The sequence below is a fragment of the Microtus pennsylvanicus genome, chromosome 12, assembly GCF_037038515.1.
Source record: "Microtus pennsylvanicus isolate mMicPen1 chromosome 12, mMicPen1.hap1, whole genome shotgun sequence".
Taxonomy (NCBI): domain Eukaryota; kingdom Metazoa; phylum Chordata; class Mammalia; order Rodentia; family Cricetidae; genus Microtus; species Microtus pennsylvanicus.
The window spans coordinates 45,448,691-45,472,387 of NC_134590.1; the positions used below are offsets into that span (position 1 = coordinate 45,448,691).

A 23,697-nucleotide genomic window follows, 5' to 3' on the forward strand; every position below is an offset into this window, starting at 1 on the left:
TGAGATGGGGAGTGCTGACATAAGCCTGTACTTACACCCTTTCCCACAGAGCTAGTGTATCTGTAGGATAAATTTCTACACGTGGGGTTGTTGGTCCAGCAGGTGACTGCACTTATCCTTTCGGTAGGTATTGCGCGATTGCCTTGTAGAAATGACCGCCAGCAGCAGCACACTGGTGTTCCTCCCCCCGATGCAGCCAGGGGAAGACAAAAATCTGACCTTGACCTTGAGGGTCTAATAGGTCAAAAATGCTACCTCTGTGTGGCTTTACTTTGCTATTCTGTTCCGTGAGTGGGGCCTTACTCATCACTGAGTTAGGACTAGCTCCTCATATGCCTGCTTGACAGTCACTCTCACCCGTGTGCGTGGAGTTCAAAAGAAAACCGCACCCCTTCCACCGAAGCCTGCACGCCGAGGGGAGAGTTCTTGCCCTGGGCTGCCACTCACTGTCCCCAGAGCCAAAGGCTCTCTGTTGTCTCAGGTTCCCATGGCTGCGTGCTCCTCTGCCGTAATTCTGTTCTCTGGCCAAGCCAAGCTGCTTTCTCCTGAACCCTTGGGTTCTTCGCCGCTTGCTTCTATTGAGCCCTCTCCTTTGCCTCTCCCTTGCACTGTCCCCAGAACTTCTCCTCACCCCTCAAAGCCCAAATGGAATCTTATTTCTTCCCTAAGCTAATCGAGACCCCAGTCAGTTGTGCATATGGTGCTGACTGCGCTGGGCGTGTTCCTTGTTTGGTTGGCATACAGCTATATTTTGCTTTGCTTTGTTTTCTTGTTTTGTTTTGGTTTTGACTGCTATTGACAGGTGTGTTTCCCTGGTGCAAGAATTCAGTTCTCTTCCCCCTTTGCTTCTCTATGGCTCTAAGCCAGAACAAAGAAAAGAGCCCCTTCTCTTCCCCTTCTCTTTCTTTGTAAGACCAAAGTAGTTTAAAATTTTTAAGAATTATATTTATTATTTTGTGTGTGTGTGTGCATGTGTACTATGGCATATCCCTGGTAGCCAGAGAGAATTCTATGAGTCACTTCTTTCCTTCCACCATGTAGGATCTGGGATTGAACTCAGGTCATCAGGCCTGGCAACAAGTGCCTCCGCCTACTGAATCATCTTGCCACCCCCTTTCCCCATTTTTAAGGCAAGGTCTCATTTTGTACCCCTGGATGGCTTGGAGCTCATTAGGTAGACCACACTAGTCTCAAACTTGCAGGATCTTCCCACCTCTGCCCTCAGAGTGCTGGGATTAGAGACATGCATCATCGCAGCTGGCAAATGAAATGGCTTTTCCTCACAAATTGTGATACAGTATTTATAAAGCTTGCTGTTTGGAAGCGCGGAGTTCGGTGGTGTTAAGTAAGCTCACATTCTGCCCAGCCACCACGTCTCTCTGCCTCCAGCACGTTCTCATCGCCTTGCAATGAAACTCTAACATGAACCACCCATCCTCTGCCCCTAGACCTTGGCAGTCCCTTTTCCATTTTGCCCCCATGAGGCTGACTCCTCTACCTTCTCCTAAGTGCCTCATACAGTACTTCTGTTTTATGTTTGGCTTATCTTACTAAGCATATCTTTAAAGTTCGTCCATCTTATGTGGGCTAGCGAATCCCATTCCGCTGTAGTGCACTTAGACGGCTCTTCCCGTCATGGATGAACACTTGAGCTGCTTTTAGCTGTCGGGGAGAGTGTGGCTATGGATGTCACCATATAGCTACGTCCTCAAGTTCTTGCTTTCAACTTTGTGGGTATATTTGGAAGAGGACTCATGGGATCAGATTACATAGTTCTTTTTTTTTTTTCCTGAAAAACAGAAGTGGCTTTCGTTTTACCTTAGGATCTGCGCCATTTTACATCGCCACCTGCAGTGCACAGGGATTCCAGTTTCTCCACACCATCACCCACACTTGCCTTTTAGGTCTTTCTTTTTCTTTCAGTCCTAACCATCAACATGGGTGTGAAGTGGTCACAGTGACCTTGTTTGCTCTGGACACCTGAGTCACAAAGTCATGTCAAGAAGGGCTCAGCTAGCCGTAGTTCATGACCTCAAGTCTCACAACTTGACTGCATTTTGTAACCAAGCTCCTCAGATTTCTGGAAGACAATCACACAGGGAGGGGAGGTACTTATAAAGAAGCCACCAAATGGGCATCCTGCTAGAATTTTCCTGTCATATCATGTATAGTGAAAAAACAAGGCTGTGGTCCTAGCTTGCCAGTGTGGAGCAGCAGAGACCCCCAGCTGAGCCACCAGCCTGGCAGGCTTATCCTGGCCCCACACTTACAAGAGATACATACACCAGGCTGGCCTTCTTTTTATGTTCCCTGGTGATGCTTTTTCAGCTTTCCTCCAGGCCTTTGATTGGCAGTGTCTGGCCCCCATTTGAAGTAGCTTGTGCGTGTCTGAAGTTGGCTTGCCTCTTTCATTCTAAAGCAGGACCCTTTCGCTCTTACCTCTGCCAGGGACCAGCCTTGTCCTTCAGAAAGCCAGCTCAGGACTGGCTGCCACAGAGCTTTGAAAGCCAGATTTTGATCAGCAGATGTTCCTGAGCCTAAGAGAGAGGCCAGCGTGATCTGGTCTTCATTTGCGTATGTGTGTTGGTTTTTTCCCAGTCTAATAGTCGTGCTTTTGACATCTCTCACTGCCCAGATTCATCGCCTTTTCATAGACCTATAGTTTTTAATGCCAAGAAAATAACAACCCCTGAATGTGCTAATAGGATGATATTTTAAAGCATTCTGTATTGCTTTCTCTCTCCTTTTCAGCATTTTGTGCCATCTCTGGGCAGGCAGACTTCCCTGACGACGTCGGTGCTGCCCAGTGCCGAGCAGGGTGCAACGTACGCAGACTTTATTTATTTTACTGCCTTTGAAGGGAGTGTGCGCAACGTCTCAGAAGTCTCCGTGGAGTATTTATGCTCTCAGCCTTGTGTTGTCAATTTGGAAGCAGTCGTCTCGTCCGAGTTCAGAAGTAGCATTCCCGTGTACAAGAAGAGGTGGAGGAATGAGAAACATCTTCACACCAGCAGGACACAAATAGTACACGTGAAGTTCCCAAGCATTATGGTGTACAGAGATGATTACTTCATCAAACACCCCATCTCTGTGTCCACGGTGATCCTGCGAGCCTGGATAACTCACAGGCACAGTGGCGGGGGCTTGAATGTCCGAGGGGAGGAGAATTTGCTGCACGCAGTCGCAAAGAATTACACCCTGCTGCAGACGGTCCCACCTTTTGAACGGCCTTTCAAAGACCATCAGGTGTGCCTGGAGTGGAACGTGGACTATATTTGGAGCCTCTGGGCCAACAGGATCCCACAGTGTCCTCTGGAAAGTGGTAGGTCACTTGCCTCATGGCAGAGCACAATTCTTGTGTTTTCAGATGGCCAGTGCCATCAAATTACAGCAGGTGCAAATTCCTTTCATAAATTACATGTGTGTGAGTGTGTGTGCATATGTGTATGTGTAAGTGTTGTGAGTGTGTGTATGCGTGTGTGCGAGTATGTGTGTGTGCATGTGTGTGTATGTGTAAGTGTGTGTGAGTGTGTGAGAGTAATGTGTGTGTAAGTGTGCACACATGAATGTGTGTGAGTGTATGTGTGAGTGTGTGTGTGCATGCGTATGTGTGAATGTGTGAGTGTGTGTGTGTCCCATAGACATCAGAGCACAGGTTTGCATGAGTCATTCCTCTTTTTCTACCATGTGGGTCTAAGGGATTGAACTCAAGTCGTTAGGCTTGGCAGCCACCACCTTTACCCACTGAGCTATCATGCTGGACCCCAAAAGCAAATTATTTAAGTTAGCATCAATAAGACAAGGAAAGTGGAGAGGTCCATTGTGTCTGTCATTTTGAATTTGGGGACAAAAGCGAGCGAATAAAAAAAATGAAAGAGAGGAGAAAGATTAAGGGAGAATAGGGAGGAAGATGAAAGACAGAAAGGAATCAAGGGGCCATGGAAGGAGAGAAGCGAACCTTTGAGAGCTTCTGAGATGCTTCGAAGTAATAATGCCGCAGAAACAAAGCCTGGCTCCCCAGCAAGCCCCACAGCTTTTGTTATTTATAAGAAAAAATGTTCTATCCTGGAGGAGATGAGAGAGACCTCCAAAAGCAATGCTTGTGCCAGATAGGGAGGTTGTGCCTCAGGGTAGCAGCTTGTAGCTGGGGCCTGCCACTTCTGAGTGTGTAGGTAGAACTTGCCTAGCCTCTGTTTCCTGACCTATAAAACAGGCTAATGGATCCTCCCCTCAGAATCAAGCGATGTCTACTGAGTCCATTGCCAGTCCTCAGCACCAAGCCGCTGCACTGATGGGCGAGTCTCAGTTCTGCATTTTATCCTAAATGCCATGTGTAACAGCCCATACAGAATCCATCCAGGGGCTCCTGGGTTGTTCCTCAGCACCCCCTCTACCTCAGGATGGGAGGTCTACGATGTTCCTCCTCTGCCTAGGACTGGGGATGGAGTAGACTCAGCATTTGAAATGGATTCTGTTGCACCCACAAATTTCAATCTCTGGGCTAGGGAGTGGGACTGAGCTGAGGACTTTGATCTTGTTTTGACTGTGGCCCAAACCCCCAGGCTGGCTTGGCAGGTGCATGAATTCCACAGCCCATGACACCAGACTTTCCCCAGTCCATTCCTCATACCTAGTCTTTTCCAGATCTGCTATGGGGGAAGGTGACTTAAGGACATGATTCTGTGTTCTTCCTCTAGTGACATGCTTTTTCTCACCTTTGAGATGGGACTTTTGGATGAACAGTGGCTGGGGTAGTTTCTTGGTAAGGCTCCAAAGTGACTTCATATAGAATAAAAACGTGTGTGTGTGTGTGTGTGTGTGTGTGTGTGTGTGTGTGTGTGTGTGTGTCTGTATAGGTCCTCAGTTCTTGCTGAATGCATTAAACAGCTGGCGTCTTGAAAACTATTTTACTCTAATTGTAGAGTCACAAGAAACTGTACAAATGGTAGAGAAAGTCCTTTGTGCCACAGCCCAGCTTCTCCCGTTGCTACTGTGTTTTGTAATCACAGCACAGTATCAAAACTAGGAAACCAGTGCCGTTGAATATTGTTAACTGTAGACTGAATTCAGGTTTAAAAGTATTTGCATTTCTCTCTCTCTCTCTCTCTCTCTCTCTCTCTCTCTCTCTCTCTCTCTCTCTCGTGTGTGTGTGTGTGTGTGTGCATTGTGGGAAGAGCTGGGTCATTAGATATCTGGAATATGGGAGCTGTGTGCCCCTTGTAATGGGTGCCACCCTCCTCCAGGCAGAGCCCTTCGCCAGTGCCTATCTGGACTGCCTTCCACAGGGATTCCTAATTTGTCAAGCAGAAGGGAGTACAGGGCATACACAGCCCCGGTTTTGCTTTGCCTCTGCCTTCATCAGGGCTTAATGATTCCATTTCATGTTTTGCAAATGTATATATTTCTCATTGAAAAATGACCAAATTGCAAGCAGGACGTCTTGAAATGAAATCATTTATAAACTGGCTCATTCTCAGGGCGCCCTGAAAATGGGAGCTGCCTTTTCTTCTGTCGTTTCCTGCCCTGCTTGCAAGGCCCAGCAATGGCACAGTGGGCATTTTCTACCCGCCTTCTTCGGAACATTTCTTCTGGCGTGAGAGCCAATCTAATCAAATCATAGCACAGAGGAAAACCTTTCTTAGGAGTTAAAAATCTCTGCAAATGGAGGCGGGAGTTCCTTGCCCTCTCAAACCATCTCTGCACCTGTAGCTATGATTTGTTTACCAAAATGAGTCCATTTTACCTCTTTCCTTAAGAGACAAGTCACCTGAGTGAGAAGCAGCCGGCTGTGGGAGGTGCTTTGACCTTTGTTCTGGATGAGGCTGTGGGCTGAGGCGGGGCTCTGGGTGGGGCCTAGGGGTGGGGCCAGGCAGGGGTGGGTGGGGGCCTTGTTCTTAGCAGGGCCCTTCTCACTTGCTTTATAGCCCCACAAGGGTCAGTTGAAACACAAGACAGTATCAGGAGACCCCCATCTGAGCTTCACCTGTTAAGTCTGGGCCTCTTTATAAACCGCAGTCCCCTTGATTCAGGGCTTGGGAAGCGGTTTCTGAGTCAGGCATCTCATGTCCTATATGGTCTTGCCTCTGAACCTCGGTACCCCTATCTGGGTTCATCTTTTTTGTTGTTTGTGCCTCGGTTTTCCAGGAGAATGGCTCAAGTCCCCGCTGCTGCCAGCTTGGCCTGTGCTCAGGGATGGGACTGAGTACCCCCAGACTCTCCTCTTTGCCAGGCCCAGGCTGGGTTACTGGTTGCACTGTTGGTGGACAACTGGCAGGTTTTCATCCGGCCCTGCTGAGCAAGCCCAACCCAGATCAAAAGTTAACAGCCTTCAGATACGTTGTGCCAAGGCCTGGCCACGTCCTTCTACATACCTGTCCCTGCTATGTTCTAGCCATGGAGCCATAGGTGGTTGGGCAAGAACTTACTGTTGTCTGTTTCCTTGGGGGAAGGGATGGGCATTATCTCTTATGTCCCCTGTGGGTCTGACTCATTCCTGAACTCACTGAAACAATCAACCACCTGGCAGTGGGGTGGGGTGGAAGGTTAACATTCAGGCTAGCCTGGGCCACCCTCAGAACACCTCTCTGTCACACCCTAAGGGGAGAGCCCTTCAGGGCCGCTGGCTACAGTTTCAACTGTATATGACTTATGTCCAATCTCTCCTTGCCACGTGTACTCTTGGCACTGTGGTCTAAGTCCCCACCCTTCTGGACTCTGGCCACAGCCTAGTGGTGGCTTTCCAACTTCACCCTTGCCCCCTCTCTCTCCAGGCTGCCTGTACAGTACAGGCCGGCCACCTCATGTCCCCTTTAAGGAGCTCACTCTGCTGCTCGGGATCAAACCACCCTGTTGTGTGGCGTTTGCTGGCTTGATCTCCTGGCATGCTTTCGTCCAGCCACGTGAGCCTGCTTGCTTCTCCCTAGACAGGCCATGTTCAGCCCCACTTTGGGACATTGAGGGACAGTTGCCACCTAACATGCTCATTCCCCAAGTCTCTGTCCAGTTTGCTTTCTTGCCTCTTTTGTGCCTTTGCTCAAATGCCCACTTCCCTGACCACCTGGTCTGAGCTGGTGTTCTTGCCTGGCATTAACCCCTCAGTCTCCTCTATAGCCTACATTCACTGGACCATGTAATTAAATACCTATATTTTCTGGTTTCCTATAGACCACCATAATGTAAGCTCCTGGTGCTATGTTCCAGGGAGGACCATACCGTGACAGTACCCTGATACCCTAACCCCTGTGGAGGGCGAGGAGGGGCAAAGCTGGCCCTGAATCTTCCTTTGGCCCCCTGCAGACAGGCCCACAGGCTGCAGCTTCCCGGGTGGCCCCTGAGAGCCACATTCGCTAAGGCTGCAGACTCCCAGTCATTCCCTTGCAAACTCACGTGCCTCAGCTCCGCCTTAGTAGGCTGAGGCTGATACTCCCACTTTTATGTCTCCCTAATTCATTTCCTTTGACCTAGAAGAGCCTATTTCCCTACAGCATCCCAGCCAGCCCTGCCAGCACCGTCAGCGCGCAGCCTTACCTCCGCCACCACACCCATGTTTCCCTCCCGAAATCCTCCCTAAACTTTGACAGCCAGTTCAAATCGCCGCTTCCCTTTGTCCCAACCCCAAATATCCATGTATGTTCATGAGCGTATTTCATTTCCACAATCAGAAATTGCCTCTCTGACCTCTGGCTTCCCAAGCCCTTGACGAGTACCTCTCCTGTGACGTGCATTGTGTTCAGTTAAATGGAACAAAGGCTGGCCAGGCCTCTATGGACCAGTTTCTTCCCCTAAGCTGGAAACTCATGGATGGAGACCTAGTCCCTCCCTTGAAGGTGGCTGTGTGGGAGACAAACACGGCTACGGCACAGTCACAGCCACTCTGCAAGTCCTTGTCATGTGCCAGACGCTGTGGGAAGAATCCAAGCGCTCTTGCCCACACTCTGCCTTCAGACTTGCTGATGAGGAAGTGGGCTGGAGTAAGCCCAACGACCCATCTCAGGTCGTACAGCTATTAACTACTGGTCTAGAAGGCTGGATCATTTGCCTCCCAAACTTCATATTTAATCCTGGGTTATACAGCTGGCTGGGTTTATGAAGTTGTTTATTTATTATTTATTTATCCCGTGTCAGTCGCCTTGGACAAAGCCCCTGTGTGTTTATTAGTCGCTCCGCTGGGGTTTTCCACAGGGCAGGTGACATTGGGAGGGACCTGATGGAAAAGCTCCGCTTCCGCAGTCAGAGGACTAGAGGGGAGGCCATGGGGCGGAAAAGGACAAGGGGAAGGGTAGTGATGGGTGGAGAGGGGATTGTATGACACAGCCTCATTCCTCCATGGGGGTGGCAGGCTGGCTTCTCATGCCTTCCCAGAGCTCTGAGGCTGAGTCTGCCCCGTGAGAAGGATCATGTCAGCTGACTGCCGGCATCTGCCCTGGGATGAAGGTGCAGACTAGCAGCCTGAAATGTGTTTGAAGTGCTTACTTGAACTTGGAGGCAGAATCTCAGGTGTGAGGGAGGTTAGGACCAGGCTCTGAAGATTTTCAGGAACCACACTAACAGCAGGAAGCATTCTGCCCTGGGTTCTCCCTTCATGGCAGTTCTTGTGGTCTCTGAAAAACTCTGGGGAATAATGGAGGCTTCTTCTCCTTTCAATAAAAGGCCATCCTCACATTTAGTTCCAGTGGATCTGAAGTATGATATTTTGATTATATTTGTTTATTTATTTGGGGTGGGGAGGGGGCATGTCCATGCCGTGATGTATGTGTGTGTGGAGGTCAGAAGACAACTGGGGGGGGGGGTTGGTTCTCTCCTTCACCGTGTGGATTCCACGGTTCAAACTCAGATCATCTGGGCTGAGCCATCTTGCCCCTCAGTTCCTTACAAGGAAATCCCATTACAACAAAATTGTTGAAATTTAAGTCCGACTGGAGCCAGGCTTGGCTTGGCTTTGTGGGGAGAGAAACAAAACAAACTCCCAAACAAACTGCATATGCATCGGGATTATTCAAGCCAGTGACGTGATGATCCATTTTTAATTATAAGCTATATATTTGGACTTTGAAAAAAAACCTACAGACTTAGTCCCCCCCGTCCCCAGTTAATCACAGTAGTCTGAGTTTCCCAGTAATAACACTAATTAGTGCCTCGCCTCTGCGTTGCCCTTTACAATGTACAAAACACTTTTTCCGGGCACTTTGTCTCATTTAATCCTTATAACAGTCTCGTGGGAAAGACGGTATTATTCTCATCCTCTTCTTAATGAAGGGGAAAAACAGAGGCTCGGAGAGATTATTTCACTGGAGTCCGAACCTCCATCCTTTCGACTTTGCTATGCCGCCTCTCTGAGATATGCTAATATAGCCCTAACCCAGGTTCCAAATTAGAAGACTTTTTTTTTTCCAGTTGAATTTTTATCGATGTGAATCATGTTGCCTTCACCCACTGGACTTCGTCTCTTTGAAGCGAATGGGCTGAGCCGAACAGCCTCAGAGGCCCGGGGTGGGCAGGCCGGTGGAATGCAGCTGCCTTCTTCTCTCTGCCTGCATGGAAATCTTCAGGGCCTTTGTTCTTGCCTTCCTTGGCTGCAAAGGTGGTACATGTACCTGGTAAAAAATTCAAATCGTGGAAAAAGGTTTAGCGGGAAGACGTTCCGCCCATCGCAGTCTTCTTTCTGGTCCTTTTCCCAGAAGCAAACTCGGTACAAGCATTTCTTGCTTCTCCTTTCAGAATAATCCCCTGCACATAGAAGCATTAAGCTTAGCTCCTTGTCTCCACAAGCAAATGATAGCCCGGGAGCAGCGCTGCCTTACGCTCATTAGCGGCACAGCAGAGATTTTTCTCCATCAGGCCGTGTTACTTGGCCCTGTTCTTTTTGACAGATCCTTAGCATTCCATTGTCTGGTAGTCTATCACTTGTTTAACCTGTCTGCTTGGATGGCCTTGCAGGCCAAGTGTGTGTGCCTGAGGGTGTTTTATGTGTGATTGCACTCATGTATGTTGGGATGCGTATACCGGCGTGCGCACATAGAGGCCAGAGATCATTATTAGAGATCTGTTACTCTCATGAGCCTTTTGATTTGGCTAGATGTGCCGGCCTAGCAAGCTTCTAGCATCCTCCATATTCATCTCCCGGTACTGGGTGATGCCATACCTAGCTTTTCTTTTCTTTTCTTTTTCTGCATAGGCGTGGGGAGCTGAACTTGGGTTCTCATGCTTTTGGAGCAAGGGATTTACTCACTGAGCCACCCCAACCTCCACACGGGGCTTTTCTTTCTATTTGTTTTTTTTTAAACAATCTTTTCTCATTTTGCATACCAATTCCAGTTCCCTCTTCTTCCCCTCCTCCTGCTCCCCCCACCTTCCACCCACCCCACCCACCATCCACTCCTCAGAGAGGGTAAGGCTTCCCATGTGGAGTGGAGTGAACAAAGTCTGGGACTTCCCTCACTTTGAGGCAGGAGCAAGGCCCTCCCCCGTATATCTAGGCTGAGCAAGGAATCTCTCCAAAGAGAATGGGTTCCAAAAAGGGCTTTTCTTTCACTTCCCTGAACATTCTTACAGGAATCTTCGTGTACCTGTGAGCATGTTTGGAAGATGAGTTCAAAGGACTCAAACCTGTATTCTCCAGACTCCTACGAGTGGATTTTCCACATACGTCCTAAGGAATCCAGTCCGTTACCCAGATACCTTTGGGGGGCATTTATGATTTAAATCATCCATACTGATTTGATCTTCAGGTTTGACTTTAAGGGCAACAGTACATTCAGTATCCACTATTATTTTAGGGATCTCTGTTTAAAAAGTCCCTCTGAGGATTGAAAAACCATACCTTCTTTTCCCTAGGTTCTGCCAGCAGATGTTAGCCCCAGAGATTCCCTGCAGGGAGATGCCTCCCTGTGCAGGCTGGAGGTCTTTCTCAGTGGGTCCTCCTGCTAGGTCTGAAGCTCATCCTGAGAAAGGCCTTGTTGCATGGAGACAGGACCTTCCCCAGAGTTAGGCTTCCATGTCAGGGTCCCAGTTCTCTGATGGGACTAGACAGTGGGTTACAAAATTCTCCTAGCCCTGACCCACCCAAGGTTGAGATTAAAGTATTCAACAGGGACCAAGAAAAACGATGTCAAAAAGGCATGAGGACCTAAGTTTAATTCCCAGAACCCATGTAAAATGCTGGGCGCTGTGGTATTGCACATGTAACACAGTGCTAGGCAAGGAGAGACCAGAGGGTCCTTGATTTTACGGACCCACCAGTCTAGCTGAATTGGTGAACCCCAGGTTCAATGAGAGACCCTGTCTCAAAAATGTGAGGTAGAGAGAAATAAGGAAGACTCCAGATATGAATCATTGACTCTTCATACACATACACACAAGCACATACAAACAAACTCTTGTGTGCACATATGCACACATGCACACACACACACTACAATAACCAGGGAGAGACAGGGACCCCCGTCTACCTCATGGGTGCGATGCGAGCCTTTGTGATGAAGCAGGGTGGTGCTGGAGGACCCCTACCCTCACCCCGGCTATGTCCAGCCAGTCCCTAACCTGAAGGGGAAGCAGAGAAGGTGGCGGGGCCTTGAGAACTCAAGGTGGCATTACTCAGCTAACCAATATCAAAACATTTTAGTGTTTCAGCAGCCAGTAGGCATAGCAGATGTACATCTGTTCTCTCAGAGCGCTTGTAAGATGTAGTTAGGTTAATAAAACCCTCCCTGGTGTGTATAGGGAGCTCCAGTTTGAGTCAGAGCTGGGTCCCTTACTAGTTACACAATTATCACCTGGACAGTGACATTTTTCTTGTCTCTCAATGAAGGGATTTGTACCATTTAGGAGCTAATGCCTCTTGTTGTTCTAAAATTTAAAGAAACAAAGCAAAAGCGATTCAGAAAGTATTCCAAACATGCATTTCTTTTATGATGTGTGTGTGTGTTTGTGTGCATGCGTGCACGTGTATATGTTAATGGTGTCTCCTCCGACCTCATCTTATACAAGAGTCAAAGAAATAGGCTTGAAGTAAGGATTTGAATGGATTGTTTGTGTTTGGTAGAGTGGTGCATATTCTAGAATTGTAGAAAGTGTTGGAAAAGAGAGACCCGTTTGAATTCTAACTTGTCTATAGTTACGTGTGTTCATTCATTCATCAAGCACTGGGCACTGTTCTAGGCTCTGAGAACAGAAGTGAATGAAGGTGGTCCCTGCTTTCATGGACCCTGCAGAGACAACTGGATAAGTCTCTAGATCTCTTTGGACCTAACTTACCTATAAACAATGTGATGGTGAATGGTATTGTCACTCCCTAGCCTGCTCTTGTGATAGACATCACTAGTCAACTGCAGATGATCCTTGATTTATGACGAACTGACTTTGGCTTTTTCAACTTGTGTGTGTGTGTGTGTGTGTGGTGTATGTGTGTGTGTATGTGGTGTATATGTATATGCAAATGTACGCACCTGTGTGTGCAAGTGGAGGATTGGGTGTCCTGCTTCATTACTTTTTCCTTTTTTTTTTTTTTTGAGATTGGGTCTCTCCCTGAACCTAGAGTTTGAATTTTTGGGTTAGGCTGGTGGCCCACAAACTCCAGTGATTACAAGTGCTGGGGCATGCACAAGACCATGACTGGCTTATTACATTGTTACCTCTATGTGACTCCAGGAGAGGACTCTTAACCACTGAGTCAGCCATTCAGCCTTGTATTTTTCTACGTTTGACTGCGGAAAATCATTTCTCCCCACCACTGAGGTTTTCACTGTTAGTAGAGTTTTAGTGAGTCCAAGGAGCCAACCTTGACTGTCAGATAGGTTTTGTATAAGATGATTTTGTTCAACTCTAGACAAATGTGTGCTCTAAGCACATTTAAGATAGACTAGGCTAAGTGATAATGAATGGTAGCGTAGGGTATTAGGTACATTTTTTTATATTTAATTTTTGCCATTGACGTTTTGGGGGACATTGTCCCATTCTAAGTCAAGGACCATCTGTTATTCCCAACAGCCTCTGTTAGCTATTGGACAACACACCTATATGCTCCCCTGTCCTATGTGGATTCTAAAATGTCATTCTTGCCAATAAACGTTGCTGGTAAGGGACACATAAGATGGATACAGAGGGGAAAAAAACAACAGAGCTATTAAACCTACAGAGTTGGTAAGAAAACGTCCATGCTTTTGATCTTGTTGGCCATCAAAACTATGTATTTTTGCAGAGTTATTTAGATGTTTTGGTTGAGAATTGTCCCTCCACATTCCTTGGCTGCAGGGCACTTTGGCCCCAGCATGAGCAAAACCTCTTTTGAGAAGCTTCATTTTCCCGTGTAAGGTTGCTCTGCTGTGTGCTTCAGGCTTCCTGGCACACATGTGGCTCTGGCCGCTTCCCTCCAACCCCTAGAAGCCAGGCGAAGAGTGAGCTGAAATCTGTCTTTCTGATGAACTGTCTTCGGAGTCTAAAGACCTCTGCAGTACTTCAGTTCACGGTCTCAATCACCGCACTCATAACAGCCCAGCAAGTCCTCTGTGCCCAAATGGAGCTCAAATTCACATCATGATTTAGATGCTTTTGGGGAAATGGCTTGCTTAATCCTATTAAATATATATATATACAAGGGCTGGTGATTCTAAAAACTGTTTTTGGGATTTTCAGATCGTATTAAATTCAAGGTACTTCTACATTTAGTAAGGTTTGTATCTCTTTGGAAAAAGAGCTGAGCTGTCTGGCCTCCCAGGCTGAGGATCCTGAAATCTGTGCCAATACTGTGTTTTTGACGACTGTTACAGATAGCAGCTCTTCTCTCCAAGAGTCCCAGGAAGAGTGGGCTGTGTTTCTCTCGTTGAATTATGGATGTTTAAACCCAAGAGCATTTTAAGAAAGAGAAAGGCATAGTTATTCCTAGGTCAAGGGAATATAGAAAATAGAAATGTATACTTAGCCTTCATTAAAGCAGTGGCTGTTAGCTAGAGAACCTAAGAGCCTGGTTTCCCCTGGATTTGCTGTGGGTATGCCTATACTCTAGAGCCCATGCTTGGGAAAGACAGTGGAGCCTGGCTCCCTTTTGAGGGATGCTATTAGTGATGTTGTACAGAGACAATATGTTGAGTGCAAGCGGAATCTGCATATCCAACTCAAAATGAGGTTGATCTACAGTAGGGGTCGGTGTGTGTTTAGCATGTGCAAGGGCCTGGGTTTGATCCCCAGAACTGCAAAACCCAAATAACACAAAAATCAGTGCAAACTCAAAAGCACAGATTTTAAAACCAAATTGCTTTTGTTTGAATCCCAACCCCATCTCTGTTTTGTTTTTTTTTTTCCCCTCTGTAAGGCTCAGGTTCTCATGGGTCAAGCACTGTGCTAACGGACCCACTTGGTCACTTGTTGTGAAGTTTAGTGATATTACCTTTGAGCTATGCTTGTCACGCTGCCTGGCACACACCAAATGTCAGTTACTACGTTGGCAAACTGTGCCTCTGTTTCCCCATCTGTACGCTGGCCATGCTAATGAGGCCTCAGTAAGGTAGTACATGTGTAATGTTTATACTGCTATAAACTGACTGTGTCACCATGAGTTCTGTCAGTGTTAACATCATTATAACCATAACACAAATTGAAAATGCTTTCCCTAGCGTTAAAGGGCTGCGTGCAATGTGGTTAAGAACAAAAAAAGCCAGCTGAAGATGTAACTTAATGGCAGAGTGCTTGCCTTTCTTGTGCAAGGCCCCTGAGTGCCACAAAGAAAACAGATGATAGACAGATACATACATATATACATACACACATAATATGTACATACATAATTAGATGATACATACATATATATGTGCATGCATAATACATACATAATACATAAATAGATTATAGATACATACATACATAAATAGATGATAGATGCATACATAATACATACATACATACATAGATGATAGATACATGCATAGATGGTGGAAACATAGATACATAGACACATAGGTAAGATAGGTAGACAGATGATGGATAGATACACAGATAGATGCCTGAATTTAAACCTGAAATCTGTCTTTATCACTTCTGAACGTTGTATACTTAACCTTGGGCTTTCTCTCCGCAGAATGGGACTAAGAATAACAATTTGGAGTAGTCATGAAAACGAATGAAGACTGTGTTGCTCAGTTAGCATGGTGGTCCCTGGCTTAGGTTCCGTGCCCTGCACATTCTTGATCATATTTTTAGGCTCTTCCTTTAACCGTGTGGCTGGGAGTTGAGGGTGCCAGAAGGGGGGTGCCTTGGGAAGGCGCGTTTCTCTGGAGAGAACTGAAGGTGAATTCTTTGATGGTTACAGATGCGGTTGCCCTCCTCAGTTTCCCGTATGCCTCCAGTGGAGAAAACACTGGCATCGTGAAGAAGCTCCTGAGGTTCCAGAATCGAGAGCTGGAGGCCACCCGAAGCCAGCGCGTGGACTACCCCACGTAAGAAGGGCAGGTCGTGAGCTAGTGGTTGGGCCTATTTGTAGCTGACCATCTGGCAGCTAGGGGGAAAACCCCTTCCAGAGACACAGCTTGGCAAGGTGCTTTGCACAAATGCTTAAAGAGAAACGGAGAACCAGGAAATGTAAGTGGAAATTATTTCCGTACCTAGGAGCTTTCCACTTTCCTCCATCTTTCTGGGCTGGTCCCAGAGATCCCATGAGCAAGCAGCAAACTGCTGAAGCTCGGGTCTTCTGAGGCTTCAAGTGCAGCCATCCAAAGCCAGCACGGATTGTAGTCGTGGCCTTGGCCCGTTCCGTCCTGGAAGACTGGATGAGCTGCTGGAACACCCTGGGCCTCTGATCTCCTCCACTGATTTTCAGCAGAACCCACATCTATTTTTCCTTCTGCCGAGCTGGAGATGCTGGAAATGGCTCCTAGCTCACCTCAGATCAGATGGATTTAGCCGAGTGATTTAATTCTTCCTGTGCTGCTGGCGGTAGAAAGATCTTGAGTCACTCACCGAGCGTATGTTCTCGCTAAGCTTCCTTGTAATAACTTATCTTCACGAGCTTGCTCAGCTGGGCGGGTCAGGAGGGACGTCTGTGACACCATCTGTTTGCACATTGTGACACTGACTTCAAGGCCAGCTTACAAAGCCCAGAATATTCTGAAAGAGTTCTTTGGCTGTATCCCCCAAAGAATTGAGGGCCACTGCTCCCGTAACCCCGGCTTCAAATTAGCTACCGGGCGAAACAGAAAGAGCAGGCTGCGTTTGTTTTACACTGAGTCATGGCATACACCAAATGGGCCGATTCCCGGCTGCGTGACTGAACTAATGGTCTCTGGCAGTGTGGAGCATCCCACTAGTGTTTAGCAAATATTTCCTGAGTGATGGGTGTATCATGTATCTTGGCTAAAACTGTCCTGGTTGAGTTTGCTACTGTTATTTTAGCCTCGTTTCATAAAGCACAAACATACCAATTCTCCCCTCTTATATGCGTTGCATGTGGGTGCGCATGCGTTCTGTATGTGTTCAGGCAGACATATGTGTGTGCTTTTGGAGGCCAGAGGTCAACCTTTGGCTGTTCAAGTTGAACTGTCCAACTTGTTTTTGAGGCACCGTATCTCACTGGCATGGAACTTGCCAGCTAGGCTAAGCTGGCCAGTAGACCCCAGGGATTCTCCTGTCTCAGCCTCCCCAATACTGGGATTACAAGCAAGCACACCGCTCCTGGCCTTTTGCCTGGGTTTCTGGGTATCCACCCAAGTCTTCATGTTTGTAAAGCAAGCACTTTATCAACTGAGCCGTCTGCTCTGTCATAATGTCCCTGCAACTGAAATAGCCCCATGCAGGAATAGAATAACTAGATGAGTTGTGCCTTGTAAGTTGGCCAGAACTGGGCTACTGAATTCAACACCTTAATGTGAGCATTAAGATGGTGCATTTGTGGCCACATGTCACATGGAGATGCCATTTGCAGTGCACGACACTCAGGGCTTTTATCTTTGAAAGAAACAAAATTGCTCAAAAAGCCCTAATTATGGGTTTTTTTTTTACCTTTTAATCACAGATATTAGAATAGCTCCTTATCACATCACCTCTTATTAAAATCCGTATTTTTATTCACTGTCTCGCTTTATCAGCCTCAATCAAGAATTCAAATTGCTGGCACGTGAGCATCTCAGAGAGCCCCGGAACAGTTTTGGTGCGAGGTAGAATGTCAGCGCATTTTGTACAAAGGAGCTTAACTCCGATCTTTGCAGTTACTATAACTACCTCCTTTGTCTCAGGATCTCAGGCTTTGCAAGCCGATCTCCCATGATGAACACTAAGGCAAATCCACCCCCTTCGTTAGAAGGAAAGCAATTTACTTGGTCATTGTTAGCTGTAATTACCTGTGCTTGGATGATATCAATCTGCAGAATTTTCTTCCGCCTCCCTTCTTTAGGGTTACTGTTTCGCTGTGGCTTTATTTACTCCATTATTGCGAGGCCAGTCTCTGTGGAATTCTGTACTTTGTTGACTCTAATGAGATGTACGGCACACCTTCCGTGTTTCTTACGGAAGAGGGTGAGTATAAACAGAGCCTTGAAATGATCTTGTCGTTTTCTTATACTCTTTCTCCTAGCAGAAACATCTGTCTGGGATAAGGAAGATACTGTCAGCATCGAAACTCCATGAGGCTAAAATGTACATTATTCTGCAAGCGGCCAGTGGTGATTGTACGGGCATGGCAATAATGCTACTTAGATGTGGGATCCAATAAAATAGGGATGGGGAAAGAAAAACGTGTCCCTTACACACACCACACCACACACACACACACACACACACACACACACACACACACACACACACGAAACAAACCCAAGGTGCTTATTTTGGGAAGACTTGGTCAAGTAATGTTACTAAAAATGATCATGGAATTACGACCGCTGTGTAAAGTTGGGAAAAATCAATTGATGAGCTCTACATGAGTGTTGGGTTCAGGTGGTCAGACAGAGGCGTCTCTGTTTTCTTTTCATTTGGAAATAGAAGTTGAAACTAGAAATGGGCTGTTGTTTATGCAGACAAGACCATAGGGAACCAGCCATGAGCTTCAAATTAAGTCTTTTTCTCCCCTTAGGGACTCAAAATAAATACCTTATTTACAAAGAAATGCATGTATGAATACTTTTTTGGGAGTTGCTGGTTTTGTTTTGCTTTTCTCTGCTCCCTTCCTCCCTCCTTCCTTCCCTCTCTCCCTCCCTCCCTTCCACAAAATCTCCCTATGTGGGAAGGTGGAAATTCACTGTGTAAGGCAGACTGGCCTTAAATCCTAACTCTCCATCCTCCTGCTTCAGCCTCTGGTGCTGGGATTTCAGGTGTGTACCACACTGCACCTGACGGCTTGGCTTTTGTTTAAAGGAGGGAAAAGGGAATTTTTATTTCCTTTTTTATTCTTATAACTTCTTAGACAGATTATTGAAAAAGCATTGCCTCTTCGCATACCATGAGGGGCTCCTTGAAAATGTCACAACCTTTCTTTTTTTTTTTTTTTTTGGCAGGCGCTTTGCACATTCAAATGCATCTTGTCAAAGGAGAAGACCTGGCTGTAAAAACAAAATTCACCCTGCCTCTGAAGGAGTGGCTCCGACTGGATATCTCTTTCAGTGGAGGCCAGGTACCTCTGCATTCACTCTGCCTGGAGAGCTAAACATTGCTGTGAACCCAGAGAGCCACAAAGCCTGGGAGGAAATTTGGCCAGCGATGGGCCCTTTACAATTACACACTTGCTAAATCGAACTTTATAGATGGAAGTTTAAATCATAAGAGTCTCAGCCCATTTAATTAACTTTTAAAGTGCTTCTCTCCACTCTGTGGTGAAGGAGTAAATAATATAGCCAGTTCCGTAGCCACAATTATCTGAGCGCTCCAGGCCTTCCTTCTCCCCTAGGGAGATAGGCTTCGTGCAGGTAAGTGTCAAAACCACATCTGCCATGTTTACATGGCCTTATTCAATCTACAATTTTTTTTGGTAGGGAATTTATTGGCTAGTTCAGCTAAAAAATGATTTGACTACTTTTGGCAATTGAAACAATTGCTTATGTTTGGCACTAAACACACTCATAATAACCAATGCGTATAAGTGATGATTGTAGTGGGATGGAGGGTCTCTATCTATTTTGTACATAAAGCATTGCTCATAGCTGTTTCAAGCCTCCCATAGCAGAGATTTTTATGGATTGTGGGAAATCTGTTGTTGTAATTGAAGACAATTCCATTTCTCCATCGATGCGATGCTGGCACGCTGGCTTTTTTCTGGTTACTTTATTTTCTCATCAGCTTTTCTTATTGATTTGTGATTTTCCTGGAACAAAACTGGAGGAGACGTTTTGTTTGTCTCGTGCATTAGATAATGCATGGTCCTCTCCAGTGCTTACGGTCTCCACGGTTCTGCTTTCTGAGGAGGAAAAAAAAATTAATCAGGTTAGTTTTTGCTGCCTTCCTGAGAAGACTGAGTAAGAGTCTAGCTGGGAATTTTCATGTGTTACATTTTTTTCCTTAAAAGATATTCAGTAACAGAGCTGAGGTCCATGTCGCCCATGCCCATATATGTGAGGCACATGGCACATCACCAAGACAGGCATCAAATCAGAACAGATTCATAGGTCTTATCCTGCACCTGCTGTATGTATGGAAGGCACCGGCTCCAGTTACTTATAGACTATTTATGGAAGTAACATTAAGCACGTGAAGAGAAGTCATAAGGCAAGCTTAATTGCCAAATGATTCATATTGATTTCTAGGAGGAAGACGGCGTTCCATGCTGGGATGCTCGGGGAAGCATTCGTGTACAAGATTTTTATGTATGGGCAGAATTTAAATGGAGAAGAAAGGAGGGTGATTTTCTGCACATGCTTAGCAAGTTCACAGACAAGCCAAGTTGACTAGCGTTAGTCTATTGCTACAGACTCTCTGGAGACAAAGAGGTTCATTCCTCGCAGTTTTGAGAAGTTATTGCGCATCTAGTGAGAGTCCTCTTGCTGCGTCACAACATGGCATGGGCAACCCTAGATGATAGCCAGAGGGAATATTCCGACTCAGGTCTTTCTTCTCTCTCTTCTTCTTAATTTATTTACTACATCTACATACATATATGTTTATTTTCATGTGTAGGTATGATATGCATGTGTGAGTGCCCGTGTTCACATGGCACAGTACATATGTGGAGGTTGCGGGACAACTCATGGGAGTCGAGTCTCTCTTTCCACCATGTGGAATCAAGCTCGGGTCATCCGTCTTGGTGGATCCACCCTTAACCATTGGACTATCTTTTGTGCCCTCTCTTCTTAGCTGCTAATCCCATCAAAGGAGCCTATCCTTATGGATTCCTGTAACACGAATCCTAGAGTTTTCACCTCCAAATAGCATCAACACATACATTTAGGATCAAAGTTTCAATATATAAACTTGAGGGATATAGAAAACTAGTAGAAGAAAAGTTGTTTCTTTGGGGCAAGAATGTGCAGAATCTGGGATTTGGACTCCAGCTTGCAAGGCAGTAGAGAATCATAGGTAGTGTTGGTTATCCTAAGGGTACAGTCCCTTCCCATGAGAGATGAGCTGCGTGATGTAATGCGTATGTAGCCACAGAGGAGTAGGAAGAGCAGAAAGGTGGAAAGAAATCAGTACTCTGTGTGTGTGTGTGTGTGTGTGTGGTGTGTGTGTGTGTGTGGTGTGTGTGTGTGTGTGTGATGTGTGTGTGTGGTGTGTGTGTGTGTGGTGTGTGTGTGTGTGGTGTGTGTGTGTGTGGTGTGTGTGTGTGTGTGTGTGTGGTGTGTGTGTGTGTGTGTGTGTGTGTGTGCTCTTTTGCCAGTGGGTGTCAGATGCTTTCAGACTTGTCTTTCTGCCTCCTCTAGACTCCTTAATGGATATTGGCCCAGACCTCTGATAAGATTGCCACACTCACTGCTTTGGCCGAGTGAATCACTCACTTAAAAATAAATGGTTGCTACGAGAGACAACTGGTTGAGTCGTTTTCTCTTCTCACATGCCCCATGACTTCTAGTGTTTTCGTTTGTCTTCTGTAGACATAGGGTGACCTCTAAGTCCTGTCAGTGAGACTCTAGCAAGGTCAGGCCACATTTGCTAAATATGTCTTCTGGAGTGCCAGAGTAAAAGTGTCCCCGTCAGTCCAGGAATTCACACAGTATCCCTGAACCTACTGAGACAACACATAACATCATGAGAAGCATATTGTCCTTGCCAAAATGAGGGTGATGACTATTGTTACTTAGGGGAAGGGAGGAGGGACCAGCAAGCTGTGTAGAACATGTCTCCGTCTGTCTCCTCTATGGCCCTGGTAAAATCAGTAAAACTTCAAAACCTACTTGTACTACCAGATGTACTTCCCCGTCTTCCTTATGAATTTAGAAGCACAGACACATCCAATCAACCTCTGGCGTGAAGTCTGGGAGCATCCAAATTCCACTGGCAGAAATTGCATTGTAGATATTTTTAGACACACCATCCAGTCACTTGGGAAAGCTAAATTTATTAAGTCTTAAAATATACACAGGGCTAGTAAACTGTTAATTTTATTTTTGTAGAAATTAATCAGGAGAATGACAAGTACATTTCATGAGTAATTTATACCAAGGACCGTATGTAGCTGTAGCGTGGGCTGTACGGACCTACCTGACGCTTTTGTTCTCTCTCCCGATGTAGATAGTGGTCACTGCCAGCCTTGGATGGGACTTGAAAAGCTACCATAATCAGACCATGAGGTAAGTGTGGTTTTCATTCACAAGTAGACCACTCTAGGGCTACTTCATGTGTATCTTCATGCTACAGCCCTCAACTGTGAGGTTATTCTACATACCTTTGCCAAGCCAGGCTTTGTGGTTGTCGTCTTCAGTTTGTTCTTGTTTTTCATGTGTATCCCCTACCCTGTGTGTGTGTGCACACACTTGCCTGTGTACAGATGCTATGGCATATATGTGGAAGTCAGCCTTGTTGGACACGTTTAGGTCAGCCACCATGTGCACATGGAAGTCAAAGGATAACCTGCAGGAGTTGGTTCTCCCTTTCCATCATGTAGGTTCCTGAGATCAAACTCAGGTTGTCAGGTTTGGTGGCAAGTGCCTGAACCCACTGAACCATCTCTGAGCCCAAGCTAGACTTTGTACTTTTAAATTTTACCAGGCATCAATTTTTCCTGCATATATGTATACACACACACACACACACACACACACACACAATTTGTACTAAGCAAGGGAAAGTAGTCGATCTTTTTTCCAAATCTCACCATAAATTCTTCCTTTGTAGCACTTTGTAATTTATTTTCTTTGAAAATTATCTTTTGCGAAGGATTCTAAAGAAAATAAATCTAAGTATTAATGTTGCTTATTGTGAACAGCTGGAAACTTTGGCATAGTGGAGAGCATAAAAGTAGACAGTCTTCATATTTATGTTCATAATCTCGACTTGAAATGTGTGCAGCTATTGATATCGGCACAGCTTTTCATCCCCTGTAACCATCTCCACGTGACTTAAAGAAGCTGAGAGCTGGGTCCCTGGCCTTGTGCTTTGTCGTTTCTTAATTTGTTCCTAGATCCACACAGAATAGTGGGTTTTATAATGTCAACCACAAACAGCCTTCGTTAGGTATCTGGGAAACCTTGTTATATCGAGATACCCAGATTCCCTCAGAAACTGGCCACTGAGGAAACCAGAGCAGAGAGAGCGTGAGACGGGACTAAAAGCTACACTCTTTTACACAACCATTCCTGTTCACGTGTAAATCCAACTGGTTTCTAGTAGGCTCCAGGAGTTTAGAACAATTCTTGGGTTAGTGTGTGTGTGTGTGTGTGTGTGTGTATTAAAGGATTTTCTTCCCCCTCCACCCCCCGCCCCACCAAAAGACCAAGGATCTATCATCACTTAGCTGCGGAAAGGTCAAGAGTAATTTGATAGCTACATCGAAGCCTGGAGAATGAAGCTAAGGATAAATCAGAAGTCTTGAGGTGTGCCAGAATTGGCAGAAAGCACCCGACACAGGCAGGTTTTCTTTATGGAAGTGACTTCTGTGACTAATTCAAGGGATAGAGAAGCCCAACAGGATCTGGGGCTCCTTCAGAGAATGCACCCCCCAACACACCCTGCCAGTAGAAGAACGGGGGTAAAGCCAGGACCACAAGGTATGCAACCCTCTCCTGGGGTTCCTGTGAGCAGGTGTATAGAATCTCAACCAGAGTCCTACTTTCACGGTGATGCAAGTATTGGAAAGACATCCTCCTTGCTCTCATCTTTGCTCTTGGAGTGTTGCTCTAGTGTTGGCTATGTCTACATAGTGGGGGGAGTGTCAGAGAAACAGAAATTAAGTGTTCAGCAACATAGTGCTTGGTACAAGTAAGAGGCTATGAATGACATTCAGTAACAGGAATGCCTTCAGATTACATCCATCTGTCCATGCATCCATCCATGCATCTATTCATCTGTCCATCCCATACTTACTGAGCAAATTTTACATGCCAGACACAGGCTTGATTCAGGGGTGGGGGAGAAGGTAAACAGAAGGAATGAAGTCCCTATTTCCAGGAAACTGAAAAAAAATTCAATAAAGGGAAGTGATACCGAACAATAAATTCACAAATAGATTTAAAGTTTCAGGCTATCAGAAAAATGCTAGGAAGAAACGAATAAAGTGTCTTTAGAGAGTCAGAACTTATATCAGGTCCTGAGGAATTGACACCAGATAAAAACTATGGTCAGAGGTGAGGTGTC

At 46.0% G+C, this 23,697-nt stretch overlaps 1 protein-coding gene across 1 annotated transcript in view; it reads left to right on the plus strand.

The window, feature by feature from the left end:
* Positions 1–23,697, plus strand: part of Sel1l3 (SEL1L family member 3) — a 110,150-nt gene that overhangs the window by 12,527 nt on the left and 73,926 nt on the right. The window contains exons 2-6 of the mRNA XM_075943538.1: positions 2,752–3,322; positions 15,299–15,425; positions 17,375–17,496; positions 18,474–18,589; positions 21,637–21,695. Of these exons, the coding sequence (XP_075799653.1) occupies positions 2,752–3,322; positions 15,299–15,425; positions 17,375–17,496; positions 18,474–18,589; positions 21,637–21,695 (995 nt within the window). The remainder of the gene's footprint in view (positions 1–2,751; positions 3,323–15,298; positions 15,426–17,374; positions 17,497–18,473; positions 18,590–21,636; positions 21,696–23,697) is intronic.